The 20309-nt window shown below is 37.7% G+C and overlaps 1 protein-coding gene and 1 pseudogene across 1 annotated transcript; both read right to left on the reverse strand.

Moving 5' to 3' along the window:
* Window positions 1-3675: 3675 nt before the first annotated feature.
* LOC121471605 lies at window positions 3676-5576 on the reverse strand (annotated as a pseudogene).
* Window positions 5577-11585: 6009 nt separating this feature from the next.
* On the reverse strand, window positions 11586-17085 carry LOC121471964 (olfactory receptor 8K3-like; the record flags this gene model as incomplete). Its single annotated transcript, XM_041722895.1, has 2 exons — window positions 16177-17085; window positions 11586-11609 (listed from the first exon to the last, which is right to left on the reverse strand). Coding segments are annotated over exons 1-2 (933 nt in total), but the record flags the coding sequence as incomplete, so codon positions are not given.
* Between the last annotated feature and the right edge of the window lie 3224 nt (window positions 17086-20309).

Consider the following 20309-nt stretch of genomic DNA (forward strand, 5'->3'; position numbering starts at 1 on the left):
TACTTAACATGTTTTCTGTTACTGACTTTTCCCTTGGTTTTAGTTTGATCTCTTGGCATATTTAGTAAAGAAGTAAAACAACTTAAGTAGGTATCATTATAAAATAAATGCAGATATGTAAATAATAAACTGCACACATATAAAGTATACAATTTGATAGGTTTTGACATATGTATGTGTGTGTATGTATATATATATATATATATTTCTATGTAATATTTCCATTTTACTTCATCCTACCCCATAATGTCTCAGACAAATTTGAATTTAATTAAACTTTATTATTATTATTATTTTAAAAGATTTTATTTATTTATTCATGAGAGACACACACACAGAGGCAGAGGCACAGGCAGAGGGAGAAGCAGTCTCCTTGCTCGATGTGAGACTCATTCCTGGTACCCTGGGATCATGCCCTGAGCTAAAGGCAGATGCTCAACCACTGAGCCACCCAGGAGTCCCAACTTCTCATTATTTTGAAATAGTTATAGAATTATGAGAAGATGGAGCAAAATTAATTAATTAGTCATTAAACTAATATTACAATACTTTTCCTGTTCAGGTCACCAGGTTTTCATGTGCTCATTTTTTGTGTTTATATACACACATACACACAAACAATTTTAATCAGATGTACATATGTGTAATCAGCATAACAATCAACACACAGGCTTATTTCACCACCAAATGGGTCACTTATGCCGTTCCTTCATAGCCAAATCCTCTTCCTTTCCCTCATTCCCTTGTCTTTAACCTCTATCAATCACTAACCTGTTTTTTATCACCAAATTTTCCAGGTACAGAATTCTCAGTTGGCAGTTCTTTTGTTTCAATATTTTACTGATATTGCTCCATTGTCTTCTCACATGCAGTGCTTCTGATCATGAATTGATATTCTTTGTTTCTTTGTACATCAAACACCTTTGCTTTTTGACTGCTTAATGTTTTGGCTTTGAGAAATTTGATGATGAGGTACCTTTAGGTCATGGTCTTTATGTTTCTTGTATCTGGGGTTTGTTAATCTTGAATCTGAGGTCTTTAAATTTTTATCATGTTTGATTATTTTTCACCTGTATTTTCTTCAAATAATTCTAATGACATTTGACATTATTGTCATTAATGTCTAATGACATTCTTCTTTGGAAAAGCCAGTTGTGAGCATACTTGGCTGCTTGAAACTGACTCTCAGATTATTGTAATTCTTTTATGTTTTTGCTTCTTTTCACTCCCTGTGTTTCATTTTGATACTTTTTATTGCTGTATCTATAGATTCACTAATCTTCTATAATGTTTAATCTCCTGCAAATACAATCTCATTTATTTTTAACCTTGAACATGGTACTTTTTATCTCTAGAAGTTGAGATTCTTTTTTTATAATATCTTCCAAGTCCCTAGTTACATTTTAGAGAATATGATATACAATTCTAATAATCATTTTTGTCCTTTGATATTTCTTTTTTTAATATTTTATTTATTTATTCATGAGAGACACAGGGAGAGGGGCAGAGACACAGGCAGAGGGAGAAGCAGGCTCCATGCAGGGAGCCTGATGTGGGACTCGATCCTGGGACTCCAGGATCATCCCCTGAGCTGAAGGCAGATGCTTAACTGCTGAGCCACCCAGGTATCCCTGTCCTTTAATATTTCAAATGTGTGCCAGTTCTTGATAAGTTTCCACTGATTGGTTATTTTATTTACTATGGAACATGTATTCCTGCTTCTTTGTATGGATGATAATTATAGAATGTATTTCATTCATTGTGAATTTTTCTTCATGCATATTGGATAAATTTGTATTTTAAAAAATGTCCCTGAAATTTGTTCTAGGATATAATTAGTTGGAAATAGTTTAATCCTTTTGGATGTTGCCTTTATAATTTCTTAGGTTGGACCAGAGTAGTGTGCAATTTAGAGCTAATTATTCCACATACTGAAAGAAGATCTTCTTGAGTATTCTACCTAAAGCCTTATAAACTATGAGATTTTCTACTCCCTGTGCAATACACTGGCACGATTTCTACCTCTGCTTGAGTTCAGAATACTGTTGCCTTTCATCTTAGATGATTCTTTCTTTTTTCAGGATGATTTCCTCTTGCATGTGCTAATCTGGTGAATAATTGAGGAGGATTCTCTGTAGAGACCAAGTGTTCTTTCTCTGTACAGCTCTCCTAGTGTTGACACTCTGTCTTGCAAAATTGAGCTACCATAATCTTACTAGATTCTTGACTTAGTTTTTTCAACTCATCAGGAAGGTGGAACAATCATAGGACTCACCTCATTTGTTCCTGATCCATCAGGAAAATTGGCCTTTGTGACCTGCTATCAGTGTTGTGACAGCTTGTTTCATATATCTTGTCTCTGTTTTTGTTTGGTTTGGTGCTTTTTTTCTAGTTTTAATGGGAAGTTAAGGTCATATTAATTGAAAGCAGAAAACAGTGTTCAGTATATCTTAAGATGAGCCTTGGAACTAGTCTTTCTATTCTTTTTAAATCATTGATTTCCTTTTCTATGCCTCTTTACCCCACATAAACGTGAATAACTATTAAGATTTTCCTCAAAAATATGTTAAGAATCTAATCACTTCTATTCTCTGATTGTTCCTGTCTTAGATTAAACCTCTATTGTCTCTCAAATGTATCATGAGTCTGGCCATACCACCCTGAACGCATCCAATCTCGTCAAATGTATCATGATTAATCCCCTCAGCATTTTCAATTTCCAAACTTAGAATCTGCCATCCATTATTTACACAGCAGTCATAGCTGTCCTTTAATCAAAGATATATCAAGTCATTCCTTAGCTCAAAATCCTCTGAAGACTTTTTGATTATTCAGGAAAAAAGACAAGTTTTACAATGGCCTTAATAGAGTACTACAAGGTTAAATTCTGTTACAAATTCATCATTTCTCTTTTGTTTCCTAATCACATTTAAGCTCCCACCACCTTTGACTCTGGTGTTTCTCAGCACATGAGTCATTAGGAACTGCTGCAGTGTCATTTCTGTCCCCATGGAACAGGCTTCTGCTAGGTAGCCACAGAGTCTCACTCAGCAACTCTAGTGTTTGTTTCAATACCATCTTCACAGAGCGCTCCCTGACAACCTTAATTAAAAGGTGACCCCATCCTGGCTACTTGCTCTAGCCCATTTTCATATTGCTTGATACACTCCATCCCACTTATAGGCCACTTCTCAAGCTGCCTATTTTCTGTAAGCCCCATTTCTGGCTTAAACTTCACAGTATATGTTTATTTCCTTGATTAATTCATTTATATAATATCTATCAGGCATCTTCTTTGTGTGTGACTTTTACTATGCTAGACAGTGATAGATAAGACTGTGAAGAGAATGTACAAGATCCCTAGTTTTATAAAAATAAGTATTTAATGGAAAAGACAAATAGGGCACATGAAAGAACATGTAGGAATGGCATTGACTTGGAATTGAAACTAAGTTAAGCTAGTATCTGAAGTAGGATAAAGGAACAAATAATCTATTGGTGATTATTCTTATTTGAAATTTAAAATAATGAATATATATATATATATATATATATATATATATATATTATTTCTATGGTTATCATACATTGATTCTTGCCTATCCCCTGGAAACAACAGAACAAGACTACAGTAAAGTTAATTACAGGATATATTGGCTAATATATAATTTATTGTTAGTGTATCCTACAGTGAATTTTAAACAGAACATTTGCAGACATTCTGCAGGTTTTATATAAGGCATTTTTCACCTCTTTTTTCCTCAAACTGTAGATCATGGGATTCAGCATGAATATAACCAAAGTGTAAAATAAGGAGGCTATTTTATCACTATCAAATGAATGAATTGTTTTGGGCTGCACATACATAAAAAAATGGAGAACCGTGAAATATGACTATCAGTGTCATATGGGATTCACAGGTGGAGAAAGCCTTGTGCCTGCCTTCTGCAAAGTTCATCCTGAGGATGGCAACAAGGATCAGCATGTAAAACACAGGGCTATCATAAGAGATGACACTAAATTAAAAGCTGAAAAGATCAGAATTATCAACTTAATTTCATGTGTGCCTGAGCAGAGCAAAGCTATCAATGGTAGACTATCACAGTAGAAATGCCTAAATGACATTATAGTCACCGAACGATGAAAGGGAAATTTTTATAATGATCAGCAAAGACAAAATGATAGATTATGCCACCAGCAACTGACATAATCTATGTGACATAATGACTATGCAGAGCAGAGGGTTATAGATGGCCACATAGCAGTCATAGGCCATTGCTGACAAAATGAGAATTTCACTAGTAATAAACATAATGAAAAAAGTGAGTTGGGTAGCACATCAGTTATAAGAGATGATAGACTGATCTACAACAAGGCTTACTAGCATTCGGGGTCCCACAGCTATTGAACAACCAAGATTAGTGAAAGCCAGGTGTCTGAGGAAGATGTACATGGGTGTTTGTGGCCTAGAGTCCACCTTGGTGAGGATGATCAAGCTCAGGTTATCCACCAGTGACACCAGGTAAACAGTGAGGAAAAGTCCAGACAATGGAGCCTGCAGCTCAGGGAGTTCTGTGATTCCCATTAGGATGAGTTCTTTCCACTGTGTTAGATTGTGTTTCTACATGCAGGCATTTGAGAAACCTATAATGGGAATAAATATAAAAATAATCATTAATTTCATGACATATGACTAAAATGACCATTGTAGTAAGTGATTAAGGACTTAAATCTTGCATTTATGGCCCGTTGCTTTAACTGGCTGTTCCAACACCTGGCAGCTCAATTATCTCTCCTGGCTCAGCTGAGCTCTTTACAGCTTTCTTAGATATGACACCAAAAGTACAAATGACAAAAGTAAAAATACATAAATGGACATAAAAATAATTTAAAAAACAAACTTTTGTCCATTAAAGGACACTATCAGAGAATGAACACATGACTCACACGATGGAGGAGATTGCAAATCATATATCTGGCAAGGCTCTGTTTTATAAGGATTCTTCAACTCAACAGGAAAAAAAATCCAATTTAGAAAACAGGCTAAAGACTCGAACAGACACTTCCCACTGAAGATATAAACATGGCCAATAAGCACATGAATAGATTTTCTTAACAAAACTCCCTTTTCAGAGATTGCTTTTTTTTTTTTAACTATTCAAAGAGTACAAATTTCCTGTATCATAGCAAATGTCTACATTTCACCCAAAATTATAATAAAAACATTTAAAAACTTACAACCTATAATCACCTGGAAACTTAAGATATCAAAGCAGATTATTAAAGAGATGGCTAAATCACTGAGGGAGGTACCAGATACTATTGGGGTCCTAAAACCATACTCTTTTTTTAATGGTTCCATAAACGTTATCTTTCCTTCAATTTTATTTTCTAATTGTTGTTGATAGGTGTAAAAATAAAGTTGATTTTTGTAAATTTATATTCGGCATATTTGCTAAATTCACTTATTATTTCTAATTAATTATATATTTTCCCTATGTGGTTAATTATAACATTAATCAAAAACTAAAAATGGCAGTTTATGACTTCGCTGCCTTTACCTCATTTTTTATCATGGTTGAACCTGCTATAATATTCAATACATACTGAATATAAATGGGGAAACTGGGTCTCCTAATCTTGGGGGCAATTTCATCAGGGGTAAAGTTTTCAATGATTCAGTTTACACTAATAGTTTTCTACAGATTTTTATTTTTTATTTTTTTATAATAAATTTATTTTTTATTGGTGTTCAATTTGCCAACATACAGAATAACACCCAGTGCTCATCCCGTCAAGTGCCCCCCTCAGTGCCCGTCACCCATTCACCCCCACCCCCCGCTCTCCTCCCCTTACCCACCCCTAGTTCGTTTCCCAGAGTTAGGAGTCTTTATGTTCTGTCTTCCTTTCTTTTTTTTTTTTTTTTTTTTTTTTCTGTCTTCCTTTCTGATATTTCCCACACATTTCTTTTCCCTTCCCTTATATTCCCTTTCACTATTATTTATATTCCCCAAATGAATGAGAACATACACTGTTTGTCCTTCTCCGACTGACTTACTTCACTCAGCATAATACCCTCCAGTTCCATCCACGTTGAAGCAAATGGTGGGTATTTGTCGTTTCTAATTGCTGAGTAATATTCCATTGTATACATAAACCACATCTTCTTTATCCATTCATCTTCCCATGGACACCGAGGCTCCTTCCACAGTTTGGCTATTGTGGACATTGCTGCTAGAAACATCGGGGTGCAGGTGTCCCGGCGTTTCATTGCATCTGAATCTTTGGGGTAAATCCCCAGCAGTGCAATTGCTGGGTCGTAGGGCAGGTCTATTTTTAACTCTTTGAGGAACTTCCACACAGTTTTCCAGAGTGGCTGCCCCAGTTCACATTCCCACTAACAATGTAAGAGGGTTCCCTTTCCTCCGCATCCTCTCCAACATTTGTTGTTTCCTGCCTTGTTAATTTTCCCCATTCTCACTGGTGTGAGGTGGTATCTCATTGTGGTTTTGATTTGTATTTCCCTGATGGCAAGTGATGCAGAGCATTTTCTCATGTGCTTGTTGGCCATGTCTATGTCTTCCTCTGTGAGATTTCTCTTCATGTCTTTTGCCCATTTCATGATTGGATTGTTTGTTTCTTTGGTGTTGAATTTAATAAGTTCTTTATAGATCTTGGAAACTAGCCCTTTATCTGATATGTCATTTGCAAATGTAATGATATATGTCCATCAGTATAATATCATAGGGAATATTATCACTGCCCTAAAATCTTTTGTTCTCCGCTTATTTATCCCCCAATATAGGATTCTTATAAATATTATTTATAACACTGTTTTTGTCTATTCTGCTCAGCTAGGCAAATAGGTGTTAAAAATAGGTATTGAGGGGGCAAGATGGCGGAGGAGTAGGGTCTCCAGGTCACCTGTCCTCAGCAAATTACCTAGAAAACCATCCAATCATCCTGAAAACCTACGAATTCGGCCTGAGATTTAAAGAGAGACCAGCTGGAACGCTACAGTGAGAAGAGTTCGCGCTTCTATCAAGGTAGGAAGACGGGGAAAAAGAAATAAAGACACAAAAGGCCTCCAGGGGGAGGGGCCCCGCGAGGAGCCGGGCTGAGGCCGGGGCGAGTGACCCCAGGACAGGAGAGCCCCGTCCCGGAGGAGCAGGAGCTGCACCGACCTTCCCCGCGGAAAGGGGCTCCCGGGGAATTGGAGCAGGATCCCCAGAAAGGCGGGGATGCCCTCGGGCTCCCTGGGACAGTAACAGAGGAACTGAGCCCCGGGGAGATGCGCCGAGCTCCCTAAGGGCTGCAGCGCTCGGCGGGACCCGGAGCAGCTCGGAGGGGCTCGGGCGGCGGCTCCGCGGAGGGGGCTGCGCGGCTCCGGGAACAGCTCGGAGAGGCTCAGGCGGCGGCTCCGCGGAGGGGGCTGCACCGCCGGGAGCGCGAATCCAACAGCGCAGGCCCCGGAGCACAGGGCGCCGGGACACAGCCCAGGATCCGGCCTCCCCCGGGACAGGCAGAGGCCGGGAGGGCCCAGGACAGCAAGGACGCTCCTGCCTGGAACTGAGCAGATCAGCGGCCCCGCCCCGGAGCCCCCAGGTCCTGCAGAAGGAGAGCCCCGGAGCTACTGCGGGGGCTGGATCCAGGGTCCCAGAGCTGCCCCCGCCACTGTGGCTTCCTCCCGGGGCCTCACGGGGTGAACAACCCCCACCGAGCCCTGCACCGGCAGAGGCAGAGCAGCTCCCCCAAGTGCTAACACCTGAGAATCAGCACAGCAGGCCCCTCCCCCAGAAGACCAGCGAGACGGACCAGTTCCAAGGGAAGTCAAGGGACTTAAACTACACAGAATCGGAAGATACTCCCCCGTGGTTTTTTTTTTGTTTTTTGTTTTTTTGTTTTTGTTTTAGTTTTTGTTTTTGTTTTGTTTTGTGCTTTTTTTTTTCTCTCTTTCTTCTTGATTTATGATTGCTTCCCCCACCCCCCCTTTTTTCTTTTTTCTCCTTTCTTTCTTTTTCTTTCTTTTTCTTCTCTTTTTCCCCTATTTTTTTCTTCTTTCTCTTTTTTCTTTTTCTCTTTTCTTTCCTTCTCTCTCTTTTTCTCCTTTTCCCAATACAACTTGTTTTTGGCCACTCTGCACTGAGCAAAATGACCAGAAGGAAAACCCCTCAAAAAAAAGAATCAGAAACAGCCCTCTCTCCCACAGAGTTACAAAATATGGATTACAATTCAATGTCAGAAAGCCAATTCAGAAGCACTATTTTACAGCTACTGGTGGCTCTAGAAAAAACCATAAAGGACTCAAGAGACTTCATGACTGCAGAATTTAGATCTAATCAGGCAGAAATTAAAAATCAATTAAATGAGATGCAATCCAAGCTAGAAGTCCTAACCACGAGGCTTGACGAGGTGGAAGAACGAGTCAGTGACATAGAAGACAAGTTGATGGCAAAGAGGGAAACTGAGGAAAAAAGAGACAGGCAATTAAAAGACCATGAGGATAGATTAAGGGAAATAAATGACAGCCTGAGGAAGAAAAACCTACGTTTAATTGGGGTTCCTGAGGGCGCCGAAAGGGACAGAGGGCCAGAATATGTATTTGAACAAATCCTAGCTGAAAACTTTCCGAATCTGGGAAGGGAAACAGGCATTCAGATCCAGGAAATAGAGAGATCCCCCCCTAAAATCAACAAAAACCGTTCAACACCTCGACATTTAATAGTGAAGCTTGCAAATTCCAAAGATAAGGAGAAGATCCTTAAAGCAGCAAGAGAAAAAAAGTCCCTGACTTTTATGGGGAGGAATATTAGGGTAACAGCAGACCTCTCCACAGAGACCTGGCAGGCCAGAAAGGGCTGGCAGGATATATTCAGGGTCCTAAATGAAAAGAACATGCAACCAAGAATACTTTACCCCGCAAGGCTTTCATTCAAAATGGAAGGAGAGATAAAGAGCTTCCAAGACAGGCAGGAACTGAAAGAATATGTAACCTCCAAACCAGCTCTGCAAGAAATTTTAAGGGGGACTCTTAAAATTCCCCTTTAAGAAGAAGTTCAGTGGAACAATCCACAAAAACAAGGACTGAATAGATATGATGACACTAAACTCATATCTATCAATAGTAACTCTGAATGTGAACGGGCTTAATGACCCCATCAAAAGGCGCAGGGTTTCAGACTGGATAAAAAAGCAGGACCCATCTATTTGCTGTCTACAAGAGACTCATTTTAGACAGAAGGACACCTACAACCTGAAAATAAAAGGTTGGAGAACCATTTACCATTCAAATGGTCCTCAAAAGAAAGCAGGGGTTGCCATCCTTATATCAGATAAATTAAAATTTACCCCGAAGACTATAGTGAGAGATGAAGAAGGACACTATCTCATACTCAAAGGATCTATCCAACAAGAGGACTTAACACTCCTCAATATATATGCCCCGAATGTGGGAGCTGCCAAATATTTAAACCAATTAATAACCAAACTCAAGAAATACCTTGATAATAATACACTTATACTTGGTGACTTCAATCTAGCTCTTTCTACCCTGGATAGGTCTTCTAAGCACAACATCTCCAAAGAAACGAGAGCTTTAAATGATACACTGGACCAGATGGATTTCACAGATATCTACAGAACTTTACATCCAAACTCAACTGAATACACATTCTTCTCAAGTGCACATGGAACTTTCTCCAGAATAGACCACATACTGGGTCACAAATCGGGTCTGAACCGATACCAAAAGATCGGGATAGTCCCTTGTATATTCTCAGACCATAATGCCTTGAAATTAGAACTTAATCACAACAAGAAATATGGAAGGACCACAAACACGTGGAGGTTAAGGACCATCCTGCTAAAAGATGAAAAGGTCAACCAGGAAATTAAGGAAGAATTAAAAAGATTCATGGAAACTAATGAAAATGAAGATACAACCGTTCAAAATCTTTGGGATGCAGCAAAAGCAGTCCTGAGGGGGAAATACATCGCAATACAAGCATACATTCAAAAACTGGAAAGATCTCAAATTCAAAAGCTCACCTTACACATAAAGGAACTAGAGAAAAAGCAACAAATAGACCCCACCCCCAGCAGAAGAAGAGAGTTAATTAAAATTCGAGCAGAACTCAATGATATCGAGACCAAAAGAACTGTGGAACAGATCAACAGAACCAGGAGTTGGTTCTTTGAAAGAATTAATAAGATAGATAAACCATTAGCCAACCTTATTAAAAAGAAGAGAGAGAAGACTCAAATTAATAAAATCATGAATGAGAAAGGGGACATCACTACCAACACCAAGGAAATACAAACGATTTTAAAAACATATTATGAACAGCTGTACGCCAATAAATTAGGAAATCTAGAAGAAATGGACGCATTCCTGGAAAGCCACAAACTACCAAAACGGGAGCAGGAAGAAATAGAAAACCTGAACAGGCCAATAACCAGGGAGGAAATTGAAGCAGTCATCAAACACCTCCCAAGACACAAGAGTCCAGGGCCAGATGGCTTCCCAGGGGAATTCTATCAAACGTTTAAAGAAGAAATCATACCTATTCTACTAAAGCTGTTTGGAAAGATAGAAAGAGATGGAGTACTTCCAAATTCGTTCTATGAGGCCAGCATCACCTTAATTCCGAAACCAGACAAAGACCCCACCAAAACGGAGAATTACAGACCAATATCCCTGATGAACATGGATGCAAAAATTCTCAACAAGATACTAGCCAATAGGATCCAACAACACATTAAGAAAATTATTCACCATGACCAAGTAGGATTTATCCCTGGGACACAAGGCTGGTTCAACACTCGTAAAACCATCAATGTGATTCATCATATCAGCAAGAGAAAAACCAAGAACCATATGATACTCTCATTAGATGCAGAGAAAGCATTTGACAAAATACAGCATCCATTCCTGATCAAAACCCTTCAGAGTGTTGGGATAGAGGGAACTTTCCTCGACATCTTAAAAGCCATCTACGAAAAGCCCACAGCAAATATCATTCTCAATGGGGAAGCACTGGGAGCCTTTCCCCTAAGATCAGGAACAAGACAGGGATGTCCACTCTCACCACTGCTGTTCAACATAGTTCTGGAAGTCCTCGCCTCAGCAATCAGACAACAAAAAGACATTAAAGGCATTCAAATTGGCAAAGAAGAAGTCAAACTCTCCCTCTTCGCCGATGACATGATACTCTACATAGAAAACCCAAAAGCCTCCACCCCCAGATTGCTAGAACTCATACAGCAATTTGGTAGCGTGGCAGGATACAAAATCAATGCCCAGAAATCAATGGCATTTCTATACACTAACAATGAGACTGAAGAAAGAGAAATTAAGGAGTCAATCCCATTTACAATTGCACCAAAAGCATAAGATACCTAGGAATAAACCTAACCAAAGAGGTAAAAGATCTATACCCTAAAAACTATAGAACACTTCTGAAAGAAATTGAGGAAGACACAAAGAGATGGAAAAATATTCCATGCTCATGGATTGGCAGAATTAATATTGTAAAAATGTCAATGTTACCCAGGGCAATTTATACGTTTAATGCAATCCCTATCAAAATACCATGGACTTTCTTCAGAGAGTTAGAACAAATTATTTTAAGATTTGTGTGGAATCAGAAAAGACCCCGAATAGCCAGGGGAATTTTAAAAAAGAAAACCTTAGCTGGGGGCATCACAATGCCAGATTTCAGGTTGTATTACAAAGCTGTGGTCATCAAGACAGTGTGGTACTGGCACAAAAACAGACACATAGATCAATGGAACAGAATAGAGAACCCAGAAGTGGACCCTGAAATGTACGGTCATCTAATATTCGATAAAGGAGGAAAGACTATCCATTGGAAGAAAGACAGTCTCTTCAATAAATGGTGCTGGGAAAATTGGACATCCACATGCAGAAGAATGAAACTGGACCACTCTCTTTCACCATACACAAAGATAAACTCAAAATGGATGAGAGATCTAAATGTGAGACAAGATTCCATCAAAATCCTAGAGGAGAACACAGGCAACACCCTTTTTGAACTTGGCCACAGTAACTTCTTGCAAGATACATCCACAAAGGCAAAAGAAACAAAAGCAAAAATGAACTATTGGGACTTCATCAAGATAAGAAGCTTTTGCACAGCAAAGGATACAGTCAACAAAACTAAAAGACAACCTACAGAATGGGAGAAGATATTTGCAAATGACATATCAGATAAAGGGCTAGTTTCCAAAATCTATAAAGAACTTATTAAACTCAACACCAAAGAAACAAACAATCCAATCATGAAATGGGCAAAAGACATGAAGAGAAATCTCACAGAGGAAGACATGGACATGGCCAACAAGCACATGAGAAAATGCTCTGCATCACTTGCCATCAGGGAAATACAAATCAAAACCACAATGAGATACCACCTCACACCAGTGAGAATGGGGAAAATTAACAAGGCAGGAAACAACAAATGTTGGAGAGGATGCGGAGAAAAGGGAACCCTCTTACACTGTTGGTGGGAATGTGAACTGGTGCAGCCACTCTGGAAAACTGTGTGGAGGTTCCTCAAAGAGTTAAAAATAGACCTGCCCTACGACCCAGCAATTGCACTGTTGGGGATTTACCCCAAAGATTCAGATGCAATGAAACGTCGGGACACCTGCACCCCGATGTTTCTATCAGCAATGGCCACAATAGCCAAACTGTGGAAGGAGCCTCGGTGTCCATCGAAAGATGAATGGATAAAGAAGATGTGGTTTATGTATACAATGGAATATTACTCAGCAATTAGAAACGACAAATACCCACCATTTGCTTCAACGTGGATGGAACTGGAGGGTATTATGCTGAGTGAAATAAGTCAATCGGAGAAGGACAAACAGTGTATGTTCTCATTCATTTGGGGAATATGAATAATAGTGAACGGGAATATAAAGGAAGGGAAAAGAAATGTTGGGAAATATCAGGAAGGGAGACAGAACATAAAGACTCCTAACTCGGGGAAACGAACTAGGGGTGGTGGAAGGGGAGGAGGGCGGGTGTTGGAGGGGAATGGGTGACGGGCACTGAGGTGGACACTTGACGGGATGAGCACTGGGTGTTTTTCTGTATGTTGGTAAATTAAACACCAATAAAAGTTAATTAAAAAAAAAATAAAACGTAAAAAAAAATAAAATAAAAAAATAAAAATAGGTATTGAATTTTATCATAAACCTATTTTTTTCTTTTAACTTACAATGATGTTAATTTATGTCATAAGTTTCAACTGTGAAATCAGCCTTTCATTCTTGCTTACAAGCAGTGCTCCTTAATGGTATCATGTACTCAAAAACAAAATGTGTAACTTATGAAAAGTGCCCATAATAGTACAACTTAGCTTCATTGCTATTTGTATGAGTTGGTGTAACTTTTGGAGAGTATGGTGCCTTTCACTTAATATTGTATCCATTCATCTTCTTTGCCGCTCCTCTCCTCCTCCGCTCCTCCTCTTCTTTCTCCCACTTCTTCATGCTCTGCTCTGCAGAATATATTTTTTGAATGTGCCATTACATATCCATCCATTCCACCCTTGATAAACATTTAACACCCTGGGAAATGAACTAGGGGTGGTGGAAGGGGAGGAGGGCAGAGGGTGGGGGTGAATGGGTGACGGGCACTGAGGGGGGCACTTGAGGGGATGAGCACTGGGTGTTATTCTGTATGTTGGCAAATTGAATACCAATAAAAAATAAATTCATTATAAAAAAACATTTAACACCTATGATGACTACATCTGCCACAAACATTCTATTACCTATTCTCTAGGGGACATAAGTACACAGGAATGCAATTGGCACATCATAGAGTATACTCACACTAAAATTTAGTAATTATTCCCTTATTTTCCCAAAGTTTTTATAGCAATGTACTCACCCTTAAACAAGTAAAATAATTATAATTTTCCACATTCTTATCAACATTTTCAATTATCGTTTAAACAAACTTTTGCATTTCAGCTATCCTGGTAATGTTGGGGATATCACAGTATACATTCTTCACTTAGATTTATCTAATGAATAATTTTTTGAACACATTTGTATATTTTTGGCTGTTTTGATATCCTCTTCTGTGAAGAGTTTCTTCAGGTGTCTTCTCTCAGCTCTTCCCCTCAACTATTTTTTTCCCTCCCAAAAGTTAACCCTCTTGATCATCCTCATTCAAAGAGTTAGGGGATTTGTTGTTTTGTTTTGTTTTACAAATTAGTTTGGAAGAGTGTATTTCACATATGGTTTCTTTGAATTTTTAAACTTTATTATGGTGTATTTTCATTAATACAAGTTTTCATTCTAGATAGAGTACTATTTTTCTATTAGTATCACTATTTTTTGTACCCCATTTAAGGAAACCTTGTTGATCCCAAGTCATGAAAATATTATTTTACTTTACTTTAAGAAACGTTTTGGTTTCAAATTTCACATTCCCATTTGTAACATGTTTCAATTAATTTTTACATGTAGTGTATAAATGACCAAGTTCCATATTTTATATAGAAACCTAATTGAACTGACCAATTTACTGAGAAAACCTATTTTACTCACTATATTGCAGCAAGGCTCTTGTTTTAAAATAAGTGGAATTAAACATGTGAGTCTATTTTGGACTTTATTTTCATTTTATTGATCTCTCTGTAAATATGTGCACTGATGATACATTTAAAAAATAATCTTATTTCATTAAATGAATTGATATCTGTCATTGGAAGTCCTCTGAAATCTTTCTTCTAAGATATTGCCCTAGCTATTCTAGATCTTTTGCGTTTCCAAATAATTTTTGATATCAACTTAAGCACTAAAAAATACTAGTAGAGGGATGCCTGGGAGGCTCAGCGGTTGAGTGTCTGCCTTCAGCACAGGGCATTATCCCCGGACCAGGGATAGAGTCCTGCAACAGGCTTCCTGCAGGGAGCCTGCTTCTCCCTCTGTCTGTGTCTCTGCCTCTCTCTCTGTGTCTCTCATGAATAAATAAATAAAATCTTAAAAAAATATTACTGGAATCTTGATTGTTACTGCATTGGATCTATATGAAAATTTAGGGAGAACTGGCCTTACCAAATTTATATCTTTCAACCAATTGACATGGTATATTAACATTTATCTCTCCTTCAATAACTCAGTAATATTTGTTGTAGTGTGTAGCAATGAAATCATGCAAATTACTCATTAAAAATTTTCCTGAGTCTTATATAGATTTTATCTAGTGTAGCTTAAAATTTTAATTTTATCTGTTTTTGTTGGTAGATACAAAATAATTGATCTTTAACACGCTGACACTATATCCACTAATCCTGCAAAATTCACTTATTATTTCTAATGTTTCAGTGCCAAATCTTTTGAATTTTTAATGTACATAATTAGGGCCCTCAAAGATAATCAACTTTATTTTATGCTTTTCCATGCATATACATGTTCACATATCATAATGTAACAAATCTAAAATGCCACCAACCAAAGGGCATAGAGTTGAAGTGTCAATAGGGCAGATACTGTTCATTACTCATTGATGTATGTATGCTCAGCACAAAAAACATTAAGTGCCATCTTATGTCAGTATGCAGGTATGGAGGGCACTAGTATTTAAATGGTGTTTAGCCCACAAAAAAATATTTAAGAAAAGACACAAGAAAGCCTTTAAAAGATTACTTAATGGCAGATGTATTAAAACAGACTTCCCGGGATCCCTGGGTGGCCGCAGCAGTTTGGCGCCTGCCTTTGGCCCAGGGCGCGATCCTGGAGACCGGGAATCGAATCCCACGTCAGGCTCCCGGTGCATGGAGACTGCTTCTCCCTCTGCCTATTCTCTCTCTCTCTGACTATCATAAATAAATAAAAAAAATTTAAAACAGACTTCCCTTAAATTGTAACACAAGGACTTGGCAATGTAAGAACAGATGTCTGAACTTAGGTCTCTGGCAGTAACACTTAAGGACAAATAAAAATTGATACAGGAAGGTTGATCACTACTAGAACACCTATAGTTGAAAACAGGAAAAACATTTCTAGTGTTCCATGACTTTTACACATTACTGCTTTCTAAACCCTACAACATAAACAGTAGTCCATAACCTAATTTATTGTATGTATAGTCTATATTGAACTCTACATAGGCAGTATGTGCAAGTTTTTCCATATTCTATGCAGGGCACCTTTTACCTCTTTGTTCCTTAAGCTATAGATCATGGGATTCAGCATAGGAATTATCAAAGTGTAAAATGCAGAGGCAATTTTATCAGTATCAAAGGAATGACTGGATTTGGGCTGCACGTACATGAAGAAGAGAGTAGCATATAATACAACAACCACCGTCAGGTGGGATCCACAGGTAGAGAAGGCCTTGTGCCTGCCCTCTGCAGAGTTCATCCTAAGGATGGCCATAAGGATGAGGATGTAGGACACAAGCACTATGAGAAGGGAGGAAATCAAATTAAATGCTGAAAAGATCAGTATTATCAACTCAATGTCACGTGTGCTTGAACACAGCAAAGTTAACAAGGGAAGACTATCACAGTAAAAATGTCTAATGACATTATGTCCACAGAAGGATGACATAAAAATCTTTATGGTGGTTATCAGAGAAAGAAAGGCACTGTAGCCATAAGGGATTGCTACTAGCACCCAGCACACCCTTTGTGACATAACAACGGTGTAGAGCAGAGGGTTACAGATGGCCACATAGCGGTCATAGGCCATTGCTGACAGAATGAAAAGCTCACTGATGATGAACAAGATGAAGAAAGCCAGCTGGGTAGCACACCAGTTATAGGGGATTGTATTTTGATCAGCTACAAAATTTACTAACATTTTGGGTGCCACAGCTGATGAGTAGCCAAGATCAATGAAAGCCAGGTGTCTGAGGAAGAAGTACATGGGTGTTTGGAGCCTGGAGTCCACCTTGGTGAGGATGATCATGCCCAGGTTGCCCACCACTGAAACTGTGTAGATGATGAGGAAAAGCCCAAAGAAGGGAGCCTGCAGCTCAGGATGGTCGGTGATTCCCATTAGGATGAATTCTGTTAACACTGTTAGATTTTGTCTGTTCATCCAGGTCATTAAACGAAATTGCTGTGGGAACAACCATCACAAGAGTCATTGGGATTCAGGAGACAACATCTGTGGTCATTTTAGGAGGCAAAGCCATCATGGGTAAGATAGGTCCAATTTTTTAGATGGGTTAATTTAAAATAAGACTCACTTTTGTCACTGAACCTGGAGCCAAATACAGAAGGCATTACAACCTAAGATATAGAGGAGTCTATTTCTTTTTTTCTGCATGCTGGCTGTCATTACCAAGTCAATACAGTCTCTGTATGGTCGGTCTGTCAAGAAGGTATCATTAGAAAGTTTGGCCTTAAGTGTGAATCCTGATATTCTTTTAGACATATTTTTTACTTAATGCCTGTAATTGGTTAAACATATCATTCTTTATAAGAAATTATAATAAAAGTTATAACCCTCCACTTCTCGCCTTGCAATTTCAGTCCCAACATCCAAGTAAACCACGATTAACTCATTTATTAGACTTAGATTTACATTTCTCATTATAACTCTGCATATCATGTATTCCCATTCCATTATCCATTTGATTTATTAACTTGTGTTATCATTCCATTATGCTTTTATGAGTTGTGAATATTGTTTAATGACTTTTTCTGATGGTAGACAATGATTTAGATACCCTGCAAAAGTCCCCAACATGCCCACTCTAATGCACATAAATAAATTTTCTCAATAACATTGTATCTTAATATTTAGCACTTGCCTGCGGTGTTTTCATTTTCTGATTTTTGATATGTTGCACAGAACGTAAGGCCTGCATCTACAAGTTAATAATATATAAAAAAGAATATAGCTAACATTCCCACATTTGCTTTGACCTTAGCACTAGTATCTCTGAAATGATGGGTTTAACTTGGTAGTTATTTTTTATAGCACATTTTAAGACCAGGATAAATTATCAGAATATATTTGTTAATGTATCACCTGAAATCATCCAATAAACTGCTATTTAATTTCAAAGTAGGGGATGCTATCTCGAATGTCTTTGAGGCTGGCAAATAACATTGCATGAACTACATGAATGAAAGACAATTTAATAGAGAACAAGGGTAAATAGATATGGCTTGATTTATTTGATATACCTATCAAATATACCTACTGTTTAAATGTACATGGACAGGACTAATGATTCTCTGATCTAGATGAAGTGAACTGGACATGGCATAAAGAGAAATGGAAGACATTAACTATATTTTAATTTGAATACTACTCTTATACCTTTATTTCACCTTCCATCAAATAAACATGAAATGTTTTGTATTAACACAATTTATTAAAAACTTGTACTTTATCTATCTCTGCTTTTCCAACTTCTTTCTCCTTCAGATTGTTTTTAAAGGCAAATGTTCCAAAATTTCAAAGGAAAAAATATCATCCATATTTTTCTAACTATTGCAGAGTGAAAAAAATGAGAACTTCACTGTAACTCATCTTAGGTGACAAAATCATGATTTATAAAGAAAGATATAATAATGAAAAACCCACAATATATTCATTTTATATATATATATATATATATATATAGTCTCTCTCTCTCTCTCTCTCTCTCTATTTAAAAATGTATAAGAATTACAGGAAGTTGTCCAAACTGCATTGATCTCATGTTTGGCTTGATGGTTTTATTTTGGAAAATCTACAACTAGAATTCATCACATTGGCAGAATTAATTAGAAAAAAAATTGAGCATTTAAATAGATGAGGAATTAATGTCATTAGAATAGACAAAGGCAATAAAAATTAAGGATAAAAGGAATAAGCCATAATCACAGAATGTCTTATAAAAACTAGACAACCCACTCTTAAAAGGTGAAAAGTTAAAATATTTTTGGGAAAAATTGTAGAGGCCTAAATAAATTGGTAAAAATATTATGTTCCTGGATTGCTCAACTTAGTGTTATAAAAATGTCAATTGTGCTAAAATTAATCTTATGTACATGATGCCTTTGCAATCAAAATCTCACTCAGGAATCTGTAGAATTTGACCCTGAATTAAAAATGTATTTTAAAAATGCAAATTATAAAGAATAACATGGAAACTTTTGAAAAGACCTATGCTACCAGATATAAAACTTAGAAATCTAGAACATGACTTCTGTATGTCATATTACGTTATTGAGGCAATATGGCATACACCAGTGGAACAGAACAGAGACCTCAGGAAAAGACCCATGAATGTATAGAACTGTAGTGTTTGGATAGAAGTGGCATCCTAGGACAGGCATGCAAAAATGGGCTCGTCAATGTATCTGGAAAAAGTGATTATGCATATAGAGGATAATGAAATTGGATGTTTATTTGATCCATATAAAAATCAGCCCTACGCTGGTCAAGGACTTGAAATGTTAAACATTTTTTTTTTTCCGAGAGAGAGAGAGAGAGAGAGAGAGAGAGAGAGAGAGAGAATCTTAAGCAGACTCTAAACCCAGTGCAGACTCTGAGATGGGGCTCAATTTCATGACCCGGGGATCATGACTTGAGCTGAAGTTGGAGGCTTAACCAACTGAGCCACCCAGTTGCCTCTAAACTTTTATAACTATAAGACTAGAACCTCTGGTTGCTCTTAAATAAACAGAAATTTCAAAAAAGTAGAATAGAAATTCAATATTAGTTAGGCAGATGAAACTACTTCACAAAATTTGCTCTACCCCAAAATCTATTCAAATTAACAAATATTTACAACCAAGCAATTACAAACATCCATTAGCAGCAACCAAACAAATGACAGACCCTAATATCTTAAGCTACAAAAATTATACCCAAAGAAAAGACTATTCCTCAGAAGTTTATACAATTTGGTAAACCTCTTCATACCAACATCCATTTTATTGTGATTTTACAAATGCCTGAAGTTCTTCTGAAACTCACTTAGTGAATATTTATGTGGCCTTCCTATAAACAGTCCTACCCAAGCACTGCCTGGAAAGAAAAGGAAGTTGAGTATCAAACCTCTTATCAGATGGAAGCAGAAGCTCAGAGCTGTTCCAGGATCTGGAGCATGGACAAGGAGCCCAATGATGTCCTCTTATGCAAATGCAAACAACCAATATCAATGGAATATTCTATAACATTTTGATAATAGCCTCAACTGAGGTAAATGGGTTGGCCAAACTGAAAACATTGCAATCTGATTAAAAAGGAAGGAAGGAAAGAGGGATGGAAGGAGAGAGGAAGATTCTAAGTTGAGCTTGGAAAAATGTTTAGTCCCCTTC

This window comes from Vulpes lagopus, chromosome 11, assembly GCF_018345385.1.
Source record: "Vulpes lagopus strain Blue_001 chromosome 11, ASM1834538v1, whole genome shotgun sequence".
In the NCBI taxonomy this organism is placed as follows: domain Eukaryota; kingdom Metazoa; phylum Chordata; class Mammalia; order Carnivora; family Canidae; genus Vulpes; species Vulpes lagopus.